We start from the raw sequence: 12,894 nt of genomic DNA, 5'->3' as shown, positions 1-12,894 counted from the left end.
GACATATCTTGGCATGGAGTTTCATACTCTTCCAGCGATAGTGAAGCTTCCGCTGGACAAACAGCGTTCACTACAGACAGGGGTACAATCTCTCCTTCAAGGTCGGTCACACCCCTTGAGGCGCCTCATGCACTTCCTGGGGAAGATGGTGGCAGCAATGGAAGCAGTCCCTTTCGCGCAGTTTCACCTGCGTCCTCTTCAATGGGACATCCTACGCAAGTGGGACAGGAGGCCGACGTCCCTAGACAGGAACGTCTCCCTCTCTCAAGCAACCAAAGCTTCCCTTCGGTGGTGGCTTCTTCCCACCTCATTATCGAAAGGAAAATCCTTCCTACCCCCATCCTGGGCGGTGGTCACGACGGACGCGAGCCTGTCAGGGTGGGGAGCAGTTTTTCTCCACCACAGGGCTCAGGGTACGTGGACTCAGCAAGAGTCCTCACTTCAGATCAATGTTCTGGAGATCAGGGCAGTGTATCTTGCCCTAAAAGCGTTCCAGCAGTGGCTGGAAGGCAAGCAGATCCGAATTCAGTCGGACAACTCCACAGCGGTGGCTTACATCAACCACCAAGGTGGGACACGCAGTCGGCAAGCCTTCCAGGAAGTCCGTCGGATTCTGCTGTGGGTGGAAGCCACAGCATCCACCATATCCGCAGTTCACATCCCGGGCGTAGAAAACTGGGAAGCAGACTTTCTCAGTCGCCAGGGCATGGACGCAGGGGAATGGTCCCTTCACCCGGACGTGTTTCAGGAGATCTGTTGCCGCTGGGGGATGCCGGACGTCGACCTAATGGCGTCACGGCACAACAACAAGGTCCCAACATTCATGGCTCGATCTCAAGATCACAGAGCTCTGGCGGCAGACGCCTTAGTTCAGGATTGGTCGCAGTTTCGGATTCCTTATGTGTTTCCTCCTCTGGCACTGTTGCCCAGAGTGTTACGCAAGATCAGGGCCGACTGCCGCCGCGTCATCCTCGTCGCTCCAGACTGGCCGAGGAGGTCGTGGTACCCGGATCTGTGGCATCTCACGGTCGGCGAACCGTGGGCACTGCCAGACCGACCAGATTTGCTGTCTCAAGGGCCGTTTTTCCATCTGAATTCTGCGGCCCTCAACCTCAACCTGACTGTGTGGCCATTGAGTCCTGGATCCTAGCGTCTTCAGGATTATCTCAAGAGGTCATTGCCACTATGAGACAGGATAGGAAACCAACGTCCGCCAAGATCTACCACAGGACGTGGAAAATATTCCTGTCGTGGTGCTCTGCTCAGGGGTTTTCTCCCTGGCCATTTGCCTTGCCCACTTTTCTGTCCTTTCTTCAATCCGGATTGGAAAAGGGTTTGTCGCTAGGCTCCCTTAAGGGACAAGTCTCTGCGCTCTCTGTGTTTTTTCAGAAGCGCCTGGCCAGACTCCCACAGGTACGCACGTTCCTGCAAGGGGTTTGTCACATCGTCCCTCCTTACAAGCGTCCGTTAGAACCCTGGGATCTGAACAGGGTGCTGATGGTTCTTCAGAAACCACCGTTCCAGCCAATGAGGGATATTTCGCTCGCACGCCTTTCGCAGAAAGTGGTTTTTCTAGTAGCAGTCACCTCACTTCAGAGAGTGTCTGAGTTGGCAGCGTTATCATGCAAAGCTCCTTTCCTGGTGTTTCACCAGGACAAGGTGGTTCTGCGTCCGGTTCCGGAATTCCTCCCTAAGGTGGTATCCCCCTTTTCATCTCAATAAGGATATCTCCTTACCTTCTTTTTGCCCTCATCCAGTTCACCAGTGTGAAAAGGATTTGCACTTGTTAGATCTGGTGAGAGCACTCTACATTTCTCGTACGGCGCCCCTGCGCCGCTCGGATGCACTCTTTGTCCTTGTCGCTGGCCAGCGTAAAGGGACACAAGCCTCCAAGTCAACCCTGGCTCGGTGGATCAAGGAACCAATTCTCGAAGCTTACCGTTCCTCGGGGCTTCCGGTTCCCTCAGGACTGAAGGCCCATTCTACCAGGGCCGTGGGAGCGTCCTGGGCCTTGCGACACCAGGCTACGGCTCAGCAGGTGTGTCAGGCAGCTACCTGGTCGAGCCTGCACACTTTCACGAAACACTATCAGGTGCATACCTATGCTTCGGCAGATGCCAGCCTAGGTAGGAGAGTCCTTCAGGCGGCAGTTGCCCACCTGTAGGACGGAGCCGTTACGGCTCTATTATGAGGTATTATTTACCCACCCAGGGACTGCTTTTGGACGTCCTAATTGTCTGGGTCTCCCAATAAGGAGCGACAAAGAAGGGAATTTTGTTTACTTACCGTAAATTCCTTTTCTTCTAGCTCCAATTGGGAGACCCAGCACCCGCCCCTGTTTTTGTATACACATGTTGTTCATGTTAAATGGTTTCAGTTCTCCGATATTCCTTCGGATTGAATTTACTTTAAACCAGTTTATAATTTTTTCCTCCTTCGGGCTTTTGCACCAAAACTGATGAGCCCGTGGCAGCACGGGGGGTGTATAGGCTGAAGGGGAGGGGCGTTACACTTTTAGTGTAATACTTTGTGTGGCCTCCGGAGACATAGCTATACACCCAATTGTCTGGGTCTCCCAATTGGAGCTAGAAGAAAAGGAATTTACGGTAAGTAAACAAAATTCCCTTCTTTTCCCAAAGAAAAGCCTGTTGGGAGCGGACCTTTAACTCAAATTGACAGTAAACCCAAGATTTGCATTTTGCTTCTCGTACTATTTGAGCCTCTTGGTTAAAGTTGTAAGATTGTTAGAGATATATATATATATATATATATATATATATCTCTATCTCTCATTGCCTTAGTCTGTCTGTCTGTCTGTCTGTCTCCAAAATTGTGTCCTTACGGTGACACAAAGTGGATTGGCCGCTGGCCTCGCCATGGCCCCGCCCCCCCGCACGGATTGGTCGCTCGCCCTGGCTCCCCCCCACACGGATTGGCCGGCCGCTCGCACAGGCTCCGCCCCCCCCCCCACGGATTGGCCTCTCGCCCCGGCACCCTGCACGTATTGGCAACTCGGCCACGCCCCGCCCCCCTCACGCAATGCACGCACGCTCTGGCCCCGACCCCGCACGCATCCCCCGAACTGACACGGAGACACGACTCCCAGGTGAGTACTATACCCCCGGGAGCCCACACCAGCATACGCCGCCAACCCAGCCGACACAAACCCTCGCATTGCTGGGGTTTGCCGCCGTATGCTGGTGTGGGCTCCCGTGCGAGTGGGGGACGGGATGCGCTGGTAACCATGGTAGCATAGTTACTAGCGCATCAAGGTCCTGCAGCGGCGGAACATCCACACGCACACACATAACAGACACACACACACACACACACATCAGATCACACTCACTCTCACACACACCTCACACACACATCAGATCGCATCCACACACTCACAGCATCCGGAGATATAGCTTGCTTCTCGGCCGCGATACTGTGCTGTGAGCTTCCAGGACCTGCCGGAGGATCACATGGCCAGAAGCATGTGGTATCTCCGGATGTTGTGAGTGAGCGCGTATGTGCAATATAGTCAATGTGTGTGTGTGAGAGTGTATGCGATCGGGTGTGTGAGAGTGTATGCGATCGGGTGGGTGTGAGTGCATGCGATCGGATCTGTGAGTGTCGGCAGAGGAGCACGGCGTGCTGGAGGAGGCTGGGAGGAGAGAGCCTGATCCTGGGGAAGGCTGGGAGGGGGAGGCTGATGCTGGGGGAGGCTGCGAGGAGAGAGGCTGATGCTGGGGGAGGCTGATGCTGGGGGTGGCTGGGATGAGAGAGGCTGATGCTGGGGGAGGCTGATGCTGGGGGAGGCTGATGCTGGGGGAGGCTGATGCTGGGGGAGGCTGATGCTGGGGGAGGCTGATGCTGGGGGAGGCTGGAAGGAGAGCGGCTGATGTTGGGGGAGGCTGGGAGGGTGTAGGCTGATGCTGGGGGAGGCTGATGCTGGGGGTGGCTGGGATGAGAGAGGCTGATGCTGGGGGAGGCTGGAAGGAAAGAGGCTGATTCTGGGGGAGGCTGGGAGGGGGAGGCTGATGCTGGGGGAGGCTGGAAGGAGAGAGGCTGATGCTGGGGGAGGCTGATGCTGGGGGAGGCTGGGAGGGGGAGGCTGATGCTAGGGGAGGCTGGGAGGAGAGAGGCTGATGCTGGAGGAGGCTGGGAGGCGGAGGCTGATGCTGGGGGAGGCTGGGAGGCGGAGGCTGATGCTGGGGGAGGCTGGAAGGAGAGAGGCTGATGCTGGGAGGGGGAGGCTGATGCTGGGGGAGGCTGGGAGGAGAGAGGCTGATGCTGGGGGAGGCTGGAAGGAGAGAGGCTGATGCTGGGAGAGGCTGATGCTGGGGGAGGCTGATGCTGAGGGAGGCTGGGAGGTGGAGGCTGATGCTGGGGAAGGCTGGGAAGAGGGAGGCTGGGAGGAGAGAGGCTGATCCTGGGGAAGGCTGGGAGGCTGGGAGGAGAGAGGCTGATTCTGGGGGAGGCTGGAAGGAGAGAGGCTGATGCTGGGGGATGCTGGGAGGGGGAGGCTGGGAGGAGAGGGGCTGATGCTGGGGGAGGCTAGGAGGGGGGAGGCTGAGAAGAGAGGCTAATGCTGGGGGAGGCTGAGGCTGGGAGGAGAGAGGCTGATGCTGGGGACAGAGAGGCTGATGCTGGGGACAGAGAGGCTGATGCTGGGGACAGAGAGGCTGATGCTGGGGACAGAGAGGCTGATGCTGGGGACAGAGAGGCTGATGCTGGGGACAGAGAGGCTGATGCTGGGGACAGAGAGGCTGATGCTGGGGACAGAGAGGCTGATGCTGGGGACAGAGAGGCTGATGCTGGGGACAGAGAGGCTGATGCTGGGGACGAGAGAGGCTGATGCTGGGGACGAGAGAGGCTGATGCTGGGGACGAGAGAGGCTGATGCTGGGGACGAGAGAGGCTGATGCTGGGGACGAGAGAGGCTGATGCTGGGGACGAGAGAGGCTGATGCTGGGGACGAGAGAGGCTGATGCTGGGGACGAGAGAGGCTGATGCTGGGGACGAGAGAGGCTGATGCTGGGGACGAGAGAGGCTGATGCTGGGGACGAGAGAGGCTGATGCTGGGGACGAGAGAGGCTGATGCTGGGGACGAGAGAGGCTGATGCTGGGGACGAGAGAGGCTGATGCTGGGGACGAGAGAGGCTGATGCTGGGGACGAGAGAGGCTGATGCTGGGGACGAGAGAGGCTGATGCTGGGGACGAGAGAGGCTGATGCTGGGGACGAGAGAGGCTGATGCTGGGGACGAGAGAGGCTGATGCTGGGGACGAGAGAGGCTGATGCTGGGGACGAGAGAGGCTGATGCTGGGGACGAGAGAGGCTGATGCTGGGGACGAGAGAGGCTGATGCTGGGGACGAGAGAGGCTGATGCTGGGGACGAGAGAGGCTGATGCTGGGGACGAGAGAGGCTGATGCTGGGGACGAGAGAGGCTGATGCTGGGGACGAGAGAGGCTGATGCTGGGGACGAGAGAGGCTGATGCTGGGGACGAGAGAGGCTGATGCTGGGGACGAGAGAGGCTGATGCTGGGGACGAGAGAGGCTGATGCTGGGGACGAGAGAGGCTGATGCTGGGGACGAGAGAGGCTGATGCTGGGGACGAGAGAGGCTGATGCTGGGGACGAGAGAGGCTGATGCTGGGGACGAGAGAGGCTGATGCTGGGGACGAGAGAGGCTGATGCTGGGGACGAGAGAGGCTGATGCTGGGGACGAGAGAGGCTGATGCTGGGGACGAGAGAGGCTGATGCTGGGGACGAGAGAGGCTGATGCTGGGGACGAGAGAGGCTGATGCTGGGGACGAGAGAGGCTGATGCTGGGGACGAGAGAGGCTGATGCTGGGGACGAGAGAGGCTGATGCTGGGGACGAGAGAGGCTGATGCTGGGGACGAGAGAGGCTGATGCTGGGGACGAGAGAGGCTGATGCTGGGGACGAGAGAGGCTGATGCTGGGGACGAGAGAGGCTGATGCTGGGGACGAGAGAGGCTGATGCTGGGGACGAGAGAGGCTGATGCTGGGGACGAGAGAGGCTGATGCTGGGGACGAGAGAGGCTGATGCTGGGGACGAGAGAGGCTGATGCTGGGGACGAGAGAGGCTGATGCTGGGGACGAGAGAGGCTGATGCTGGGGACGAGAGAGGCTGATGCTGGGGACGAGAGAGGCTGATGCTGGGGACGAGAGAGGCTGATGCTGGGGACGAGAGAGGCTGATGCTGGGGACGAGAGAGGCTGATGCTGGGGACGAGAGAGGCTGATGCTGGGGACGAGAGAGGCTGATGCTGGGGACGAGAGAGGCTGATGCTGGGGACGAGAGAGGCTGATGCTGGGGACGAGAGAGGCTGATGCTGGGGACGAGAGAGGCTGATGCTGGGGACGAGAGAGGCTGATGCTGGGGACGAGAGAGGCTGATGCTGGGGACGAGAGAGGCTGATGCTGGGGACGAGAGAGGCTGATGCTGGGGACGAGAGAGGCTGATGCTGGGGACGAGAGAGGCTGATGCTGGGGACGAGAGAGGCTGATGCTGGGGACGAGAGAGGCTGATGCTGGGGACGAGAGAGGCTGATGCTGGGGACGAGAGAGGCTGATGCTGGGGACGAGAGAGGCTGATGCTGGGGACGAGAGAGGCTGATGCTGGGGACGAGAGAGGCTGATGCTGGGGACGAGAGAGGCTGATGCTGGGGACGAGAGAGGCTGATGCTGGGGACGAGAGAGGCTGATGCTGGGGACGAGAGAGGCTGATGCTGGGGACGAGAGAGGCTGATGCTGGGGACGAGAGAGGCTGATGCTGGGGACGAGAGAGGCTGATGCTGGGGACGAGAGAGGCTGATGCTGGGGACGAGAGAGGCTGATGCTGGGGACGAGAGAGGCTGATGCTGGGGACGAGAGAGGCTGATGCTGGGGACGAGAGAGGCTGATGCTGGGGACGAGAGAGGCTGATGCTGGGGACGAGAGAGGCTGATGCTGGGGACGAGAGAGGCTGATGCTGGGGACGAGAGAGGCTGATGCTGGGGACGAGAGAGGCTGATGCTGGGGACGAGAGAGGCTGATGCTGGGGACGAGAGAGGCTGATGCTGGGGACGAGAGAGGCTGATGCTGGGGACGAGAGAGGCTGATGCTGGGGACGAGAGAGGCTGATGCTGGGGACGAGAGAGGCTGATGCTGGGGACGAGAGAGGCTGATGCTGGGGACGAGAGAGGCTGATGCTGGGGACGAGAGAGGCTGATGCTGGGGACGAGAGAGGCTGATGCTGGGGACGAGAGAGGCTGATGCTGGGGACGAGAGAGGCTGATGCTGGGGACGAGAGAGGCTGATGCTGGGGACGAGAGAGGCTGATGCTGGGGACGAGAGAGGCTGATGCTGGGGACGAGAGAGGCTGATGCTGGGGACGAGAGAGGCTGATGCTGGGGACGAGAGAGGCTGATGCTGGGGACGAGAGAGGCTGATGCTGGGGACGAGAGAGGCTGATGCTGGGGACGAGAGAGGCTGATGCTGGGGACGAGAGAGGCTGATGCTGGGGACGAGAGAGGCTGATGCTGGGGACGAGAGAGGCTGATGCTGGGGACGAGAGAGGCTGATGCTGGGGACGAGAGAGGCTGATGCTGGGGACGAGAGAGGCTGATGCTGGGGACGAGAGAGGCTGATGCTGGGGACGAGAGAGGCTGATGCTGGGGACGAGAGAGGCTGATGCTGGGGACGAGAGAGGCTGATGCTGGGGACGAGAGAGGCTGATGCTGGGGACGAGAGAGGCTGATGCTGGGGACGAGAGAGGCTGATGCTGGGGACGAGAGAGGCTGATGCTGGGGACGAGAGAGGCTGATGCTGGGGACGAGAGAGGCTGATGCTGGGGACGAGAGAGGCTGATGCTGGGGACGAGAGAGGCTGATGCTGGGGACGAGAGAGGCTGATGCTGGGGACGAGAGAGGCTGATGCTGGGGACGAGAGAGGCTGATGCTGGGGACGAGAGAGGCTGATGCTGGGGACGAGAGAGGCTGATGCTGGGGACGAGAGAGGCTGATGCTGGGGACGAGAGAGGCTGATGCTGGGGACGAGAGAGGCTGATGCTGGGGACGAGAGAGGCTGATGCTGGGGACGAGAGAGGCTGATGCTGGGGACGAGAGAGGCTGATGCTGGGGACGAGAGAGGCTGATGCTGGGGACGAGAGAGGCTGATGCTGGGGACGAGAGAGGCTGATGCTGGGGACGAGAGAGGCTGATGCTGGGGACGAGAGAGGCTGATGCTGGGGACGAGAGAGGCTGATGCTGGGGACGAGAGAGGCTGATGCTGGGGACGAGAGAGGCTGATGCTGGGGACGAGAGAGGCTGATGCTGGGGACGAGAGAGGCTGATGCTGGGGACGAGAGAGGCTGATGCTGGGGACGAGAGAGGCTGATGCTGGGGACGAGAGAGGCTGATGCTGGGGACGAGAGAGGCTGATGCTGGGGACGAGAGAGGCTGATGCTGGGGACGAGAGAGGCTGATGCTGGGGACGAGAGAGGCTGATGCTGGGGACGAGAGAGGCTGATGCTGGGGACGAGAGAGGCTGATGCTGGGGACGAGAGAGGCTGATGCTGGGGACGAGAGAGGCTGATGCTGGGGACGAGAGAGGCTGATGCTGGGGACGAGAGAGGCTGATGCTGGGGACGAGAGAGGCTGATGCTGGGGACGAGAGAGGCTGATGCTGGGGACGAGAGAGGCTGATGCTGGGGACGAGAGAGGCTGATGCTGGGGACGAGAGAGGCTGATGCTGGGGACGAGAGAGGCTGATGCTGGGGACGAGAGAGGCTGATGCTGGGGACGAGAGAGGCTGATGCTGGGGACGAGAGAGGCTGATGCTGGGGACGAGAGAGGCTGATGCTGGGGACGAGAGAGGCTGATGCTGGGGACGAGAGAGGCTGATGCTGGGGACGAGAGAGGCTGATGCTGGGGACGAGAGAGGCTGATGCTGGGGACGAGAGAGGCTGATGCTGGGGACGAGAGAGGCTGATGCTGGGGCAGCATGGGGGATGGAGCACGTTTGGGAGTGCGCAGCATGGGGGATGGAGCACGTTTGGGAGTGCGCAGCATGGGGGATGGAGCACGTTTGGGAGTGCGCAGCATGGGGGATGGAGCACGTTTGGGAGTGCGCAGCATGGGGGATGGAGCACGATGGGAGGTGCACACCTCCCCCAACACACACACAACACACCACACACACACTGGGAACCACAAACACTGCCCTACAGACACCCACACACACAGACAACGCTGCACACACACACAACACCCAACACACAAACACCGCGGCATACATAAATATACGCACATACCACGCAACACACACACATTGCACAAAACATACCTCCCCCCAAAACACACCACACCCACACAAACCGCGCAACACACAACGCTACAGACACACAGCGCTCCACAAACAACGCAACACACGCAGCACACATACAACACCGCTCTCACCCCCTGCCACACCCAGACAACACCCAGAACATGTACAGCACCCTACACAAACACTTGGTAACTACACACAACATATATATATATATATATATATATATATATATATATATATATAACAAAAATCATACATTAACTACACAATACATATATGTGTATGTATATCTATATATCTATATATTAATTTATTTATTTTTTTTTTTAAATATAATGATATATACTGATCCTGAATTCACTGTCATTTCCCAGCAGCTGCAGCCGTATCGGCCTCTGGCGCCAACAACCTTACCGCCGCCACCAATGGCATCTTCCGCCCGCTGGCGCCTCAGCAGCAGCAGCCCCAGCAGCAGCAGTCCCAGCAGAATGCCAACCTCCATTCCAGCTCGTTCTATGGGAACAACTCCCTGACCAACAGCTCCCAGAGCAGCTCCCTCTTCTCACACGGACCCGGACAGCCCGGGAACACCTCTCTGGGGTTTGGAAGCAGCAACTCTCTGGGCGCAGCGATTGGCTCGGCATTTGGAGGCTTTGGATCATCCGGTAAGTTCAAAACGCCAAAAGGCTATGGCAAAGGCAACCACCAGCACTGCCATTGCTTTTAGGATAAAGTCTCTGATTCGTTAAGACTATATTTTTGTGCCCCTACCTTTTTAAAGAACAGTTGTGGTAGGGTAAGAAGTGCCAAATTCATCGGGAGGCGCTCGTCACTTAATGAATTTGGCGCATCTAGCGCCTCGGCTGGGATTGTTACTCCAGTCCGGGGCAGAGGGCCATATCTGGACTAATTGTGGCACAAATTGTGATTTGTTAGGCTTGTTTTGCCGTGTTCCTTCCCATCCTCTTTGGCAGGGCTGCCGAAAACCAAACCTCAAGTTGCACAGAAATTTTGCAATATTTTACGGAGAAGTAAGGGAACCTCTCAGATCCGTTATTTCCTACAAACCAACAGCATTCACATTTGCATTTCTAATAATAATATTTATTCATATAGCGCTGGTAATTCCGCAGTGTTTTACATACAATGGCAACACTGTCCCCATTGGGGCTCACAATCTAGAGTCCCTATCAGTATGTTCAAAATTCCCTTCCTAAAAAGCCCTGTGTAACATTATTCTCTAAAATCAAGCTTTTGTACGCTAATTAGGCCTTTGACTAGTTGGAAGAGCGTGTTTTTGTGCCCGGACTAGTCTGCCTTCTTTCCATATGATCACTCCCCTGTGAGTGTGATGACCTGATTTCCACAAGCTGGCGCTATTGCAGCTCCTGGAAATATTGTGCATGTTTGCGGCTCATTTCAGCAGTATCAGTGCGCCTCAGAAACCGGGTGTATGTGTCCTTGCTTCAGAGGTGCACTGCATGATCTTAAGTGCTCCAATCATGCACAGTGCGCCACTGAAGCCGGGATACGTACACCCTGCCTCCACAGCGCACTGCCAACACGAGCCGCACACATGCACAAGATTTCCAGGAGCCGATGTTATCGTCTAGAGGTGTGATAACCTGGAAAGAGGGACGACTAGTCTGGGGAAATGTTACATCCACAGGGGCGTGATAACATGGAAAGAGGAAGGACTAGTCTGGGGAAATGTTACATCCACAGGGGCGTGATAACATGGAAAGAGGGACGACTAGTCTGGGGAAATGTTACGTCCACAGGGGCGTGATAACCTGGAAAGAGGGACGACTAGTCTGGGGAAATGTTACATCCACAGGGGCGTGATAACATGGAAAGAGGGACGACTAGTCTGGGGAAATGTTACGTCCACAGGGGCGTGATAACATGGAAAGAGGGACGACTAGTCTGGGGAAATGTTACGTCCACAGGGGCATGATAACATGGAAAGAGGGACGACTAGTCTGGGGAAATGTTACGTCCACAGGGGCATGATAACATGGAAAGAGGGACGACTAGTCTGGGGAAATGTTACAGCCACAGGGGCGTGATAACATGGAAAGAGGGACGACTAGTCTGGGGAAATGTTACATCCACAGGGGCGTGATAACATGGAAAGAGGGACGACTAGTCTGGGGAAATGTTACATCCACAGGGGCGTGATAACATGGAAAGAGGGACTAGTCTGGGGAAATGTTACAGCCACAGGGGCGTGATAACATGGAAAGAGGGACGACTAGTCTGGGGAAATGTTACGTCCACAGGGGCGTGATAACATGGAAAGAGGGACGACTAGTCTGGGGAAATGTTACATCCACAGGGGCGTGATAACATGGAAAGAGGGACGACTAGTCTGGGGAAATGTTACATCCACAGGGGCGTAATAACATGGAAAGAGGGACTAGTCTGGGGAAACCACGCACCATTAACTAGTCACAGGTCTAATTAGTATATGAAAAACTGAGGTAATAAAAAGCATTTAAGGTCTGATTTTAGAGAATGGTGTTACACGGGGCTGGTTATGGGTATTTGGCATGCTTATGTGACTGTTGCTGGGTTGGAGGACATAAGGGACCTGGCAGGTTCTCTTTAATGAAAAGGGGTTTTGCAAATGATCACCTTATTCCCCGTCTGTTACATCCGCATATTCTGGGGGGTGTCTGTAGACGGGTGTTGTCAGAGTGGGGAAAGCTTCTTTATGAGGCTATAAACTGGATCTAGCACTTATTGTACATATGTGGCTGTTATATGCCCATTCACCTTAGAGTATGGCTTCATTTACTTTGGAAGATCTTTGTATTAGGCCTCGGCTCCACTTGCGTTTTACACGGACAGGAGCAATCTGATAAAACATCGGATTGCAGTGTAAACCTATGGGGCAGCGTCCATATGCAATTCTTTTCTCGTGCCATATCTGCCTGAGAAATCGAGCATGGTGCGTTTGGCAGGGAGTCTCAGCTCACACGCCCCTATACAAGTCTATGGGAGAGTGCGAAACATCGCACTGCACTCGCATGTCATCCGCACAGGCGGATCACAGTATAATGACACTCGGCTGACGCTTGCAGCAGAGTCTGAGCCGAGGGTCATTAGGAGATAGCATGTGATGCTCTCACATTGGAAGCGATGTACAAGTGCCGAGGCCTAAGACGGCTGGATTTAGGTTTCTTCTGGTTTGGTGCTGGCCTACAGTCATCGCTGCCACCTGCTGGTTCAGTATGACGGCTGCACACCATGGCCTCCTGCTGGTTCAGTATGACGGCTGCACACCATGGCCTCCTGCTGGTTCAGTATGACGGCTGCACACCATGGCCTCCTGCTGGTTCAGTATGACGGCTGCACACCATGGCCTCCTGCTGGTTCAGTATGACGGCTGCACACCATGGCCTCCTGCTGGTTCAGTATGACGGCTGCACACCATGGCCTCCTGCTGGTTCAGTATGACGGCTGCACACCATGGCCTCCTGCTGGTTCAGTATGACGGCTGCACACCATGGCCTCCTGCTGGTTCAGTATGACGGCTGCACACCATGGCCTCCTGCTGGTTCAGTATGA

The 12,894-nt window shown here is 56.8% G+C and overlaps 1 protein-coding gene across 4 annotated transcripts in view; it reads left to right on the top strand.

Annotated features, from left to right (window-relative positions):
- PUM2 (pumilio RNA binding family member 2) overlaps positions 1-12,894 on the top strand; it is a 162,047-nt gene that overhangs the window by 74,764 nt on the left and 74,389 nt on the right. For all 4 annotated transcript variants that reach the window (XM_075341143.1, XM_075341142.1, XM_075341141.1 and 1 more), the window contains exon 13: positions 9,696-9,986. In XM_075341143.1, coding sequence (XP_075197258.1) covers positions 9,696-9,986 — 291 coding nt within the window. The remainder of the gene's footprint in view (positions 1-9,695; positions 9,987-12,894) is intronic.

This window comes from Anomaloglossus baeobatrachus, chromosome 3 (genome assembly GCF_048569485.1).
Source record: "Anomaloglossus baeobatrachus isolate aAnoBae1 chromosome 3, aAnoBae1.hap1, whole genome shotgun sequence".
NCBI classification, from domain to species: domain Eukaryota; kingdom Metazoa; phylum Chordata; class Amphibia; order Anura; family Aromobatidae; genus Anomaloglossus; species Anomaloglossus baeobatrachus.
Note: the sequence above shows the minus strand (reverse complement) of the source record. Positions and strands in the feature narration are given on the sequence as shown.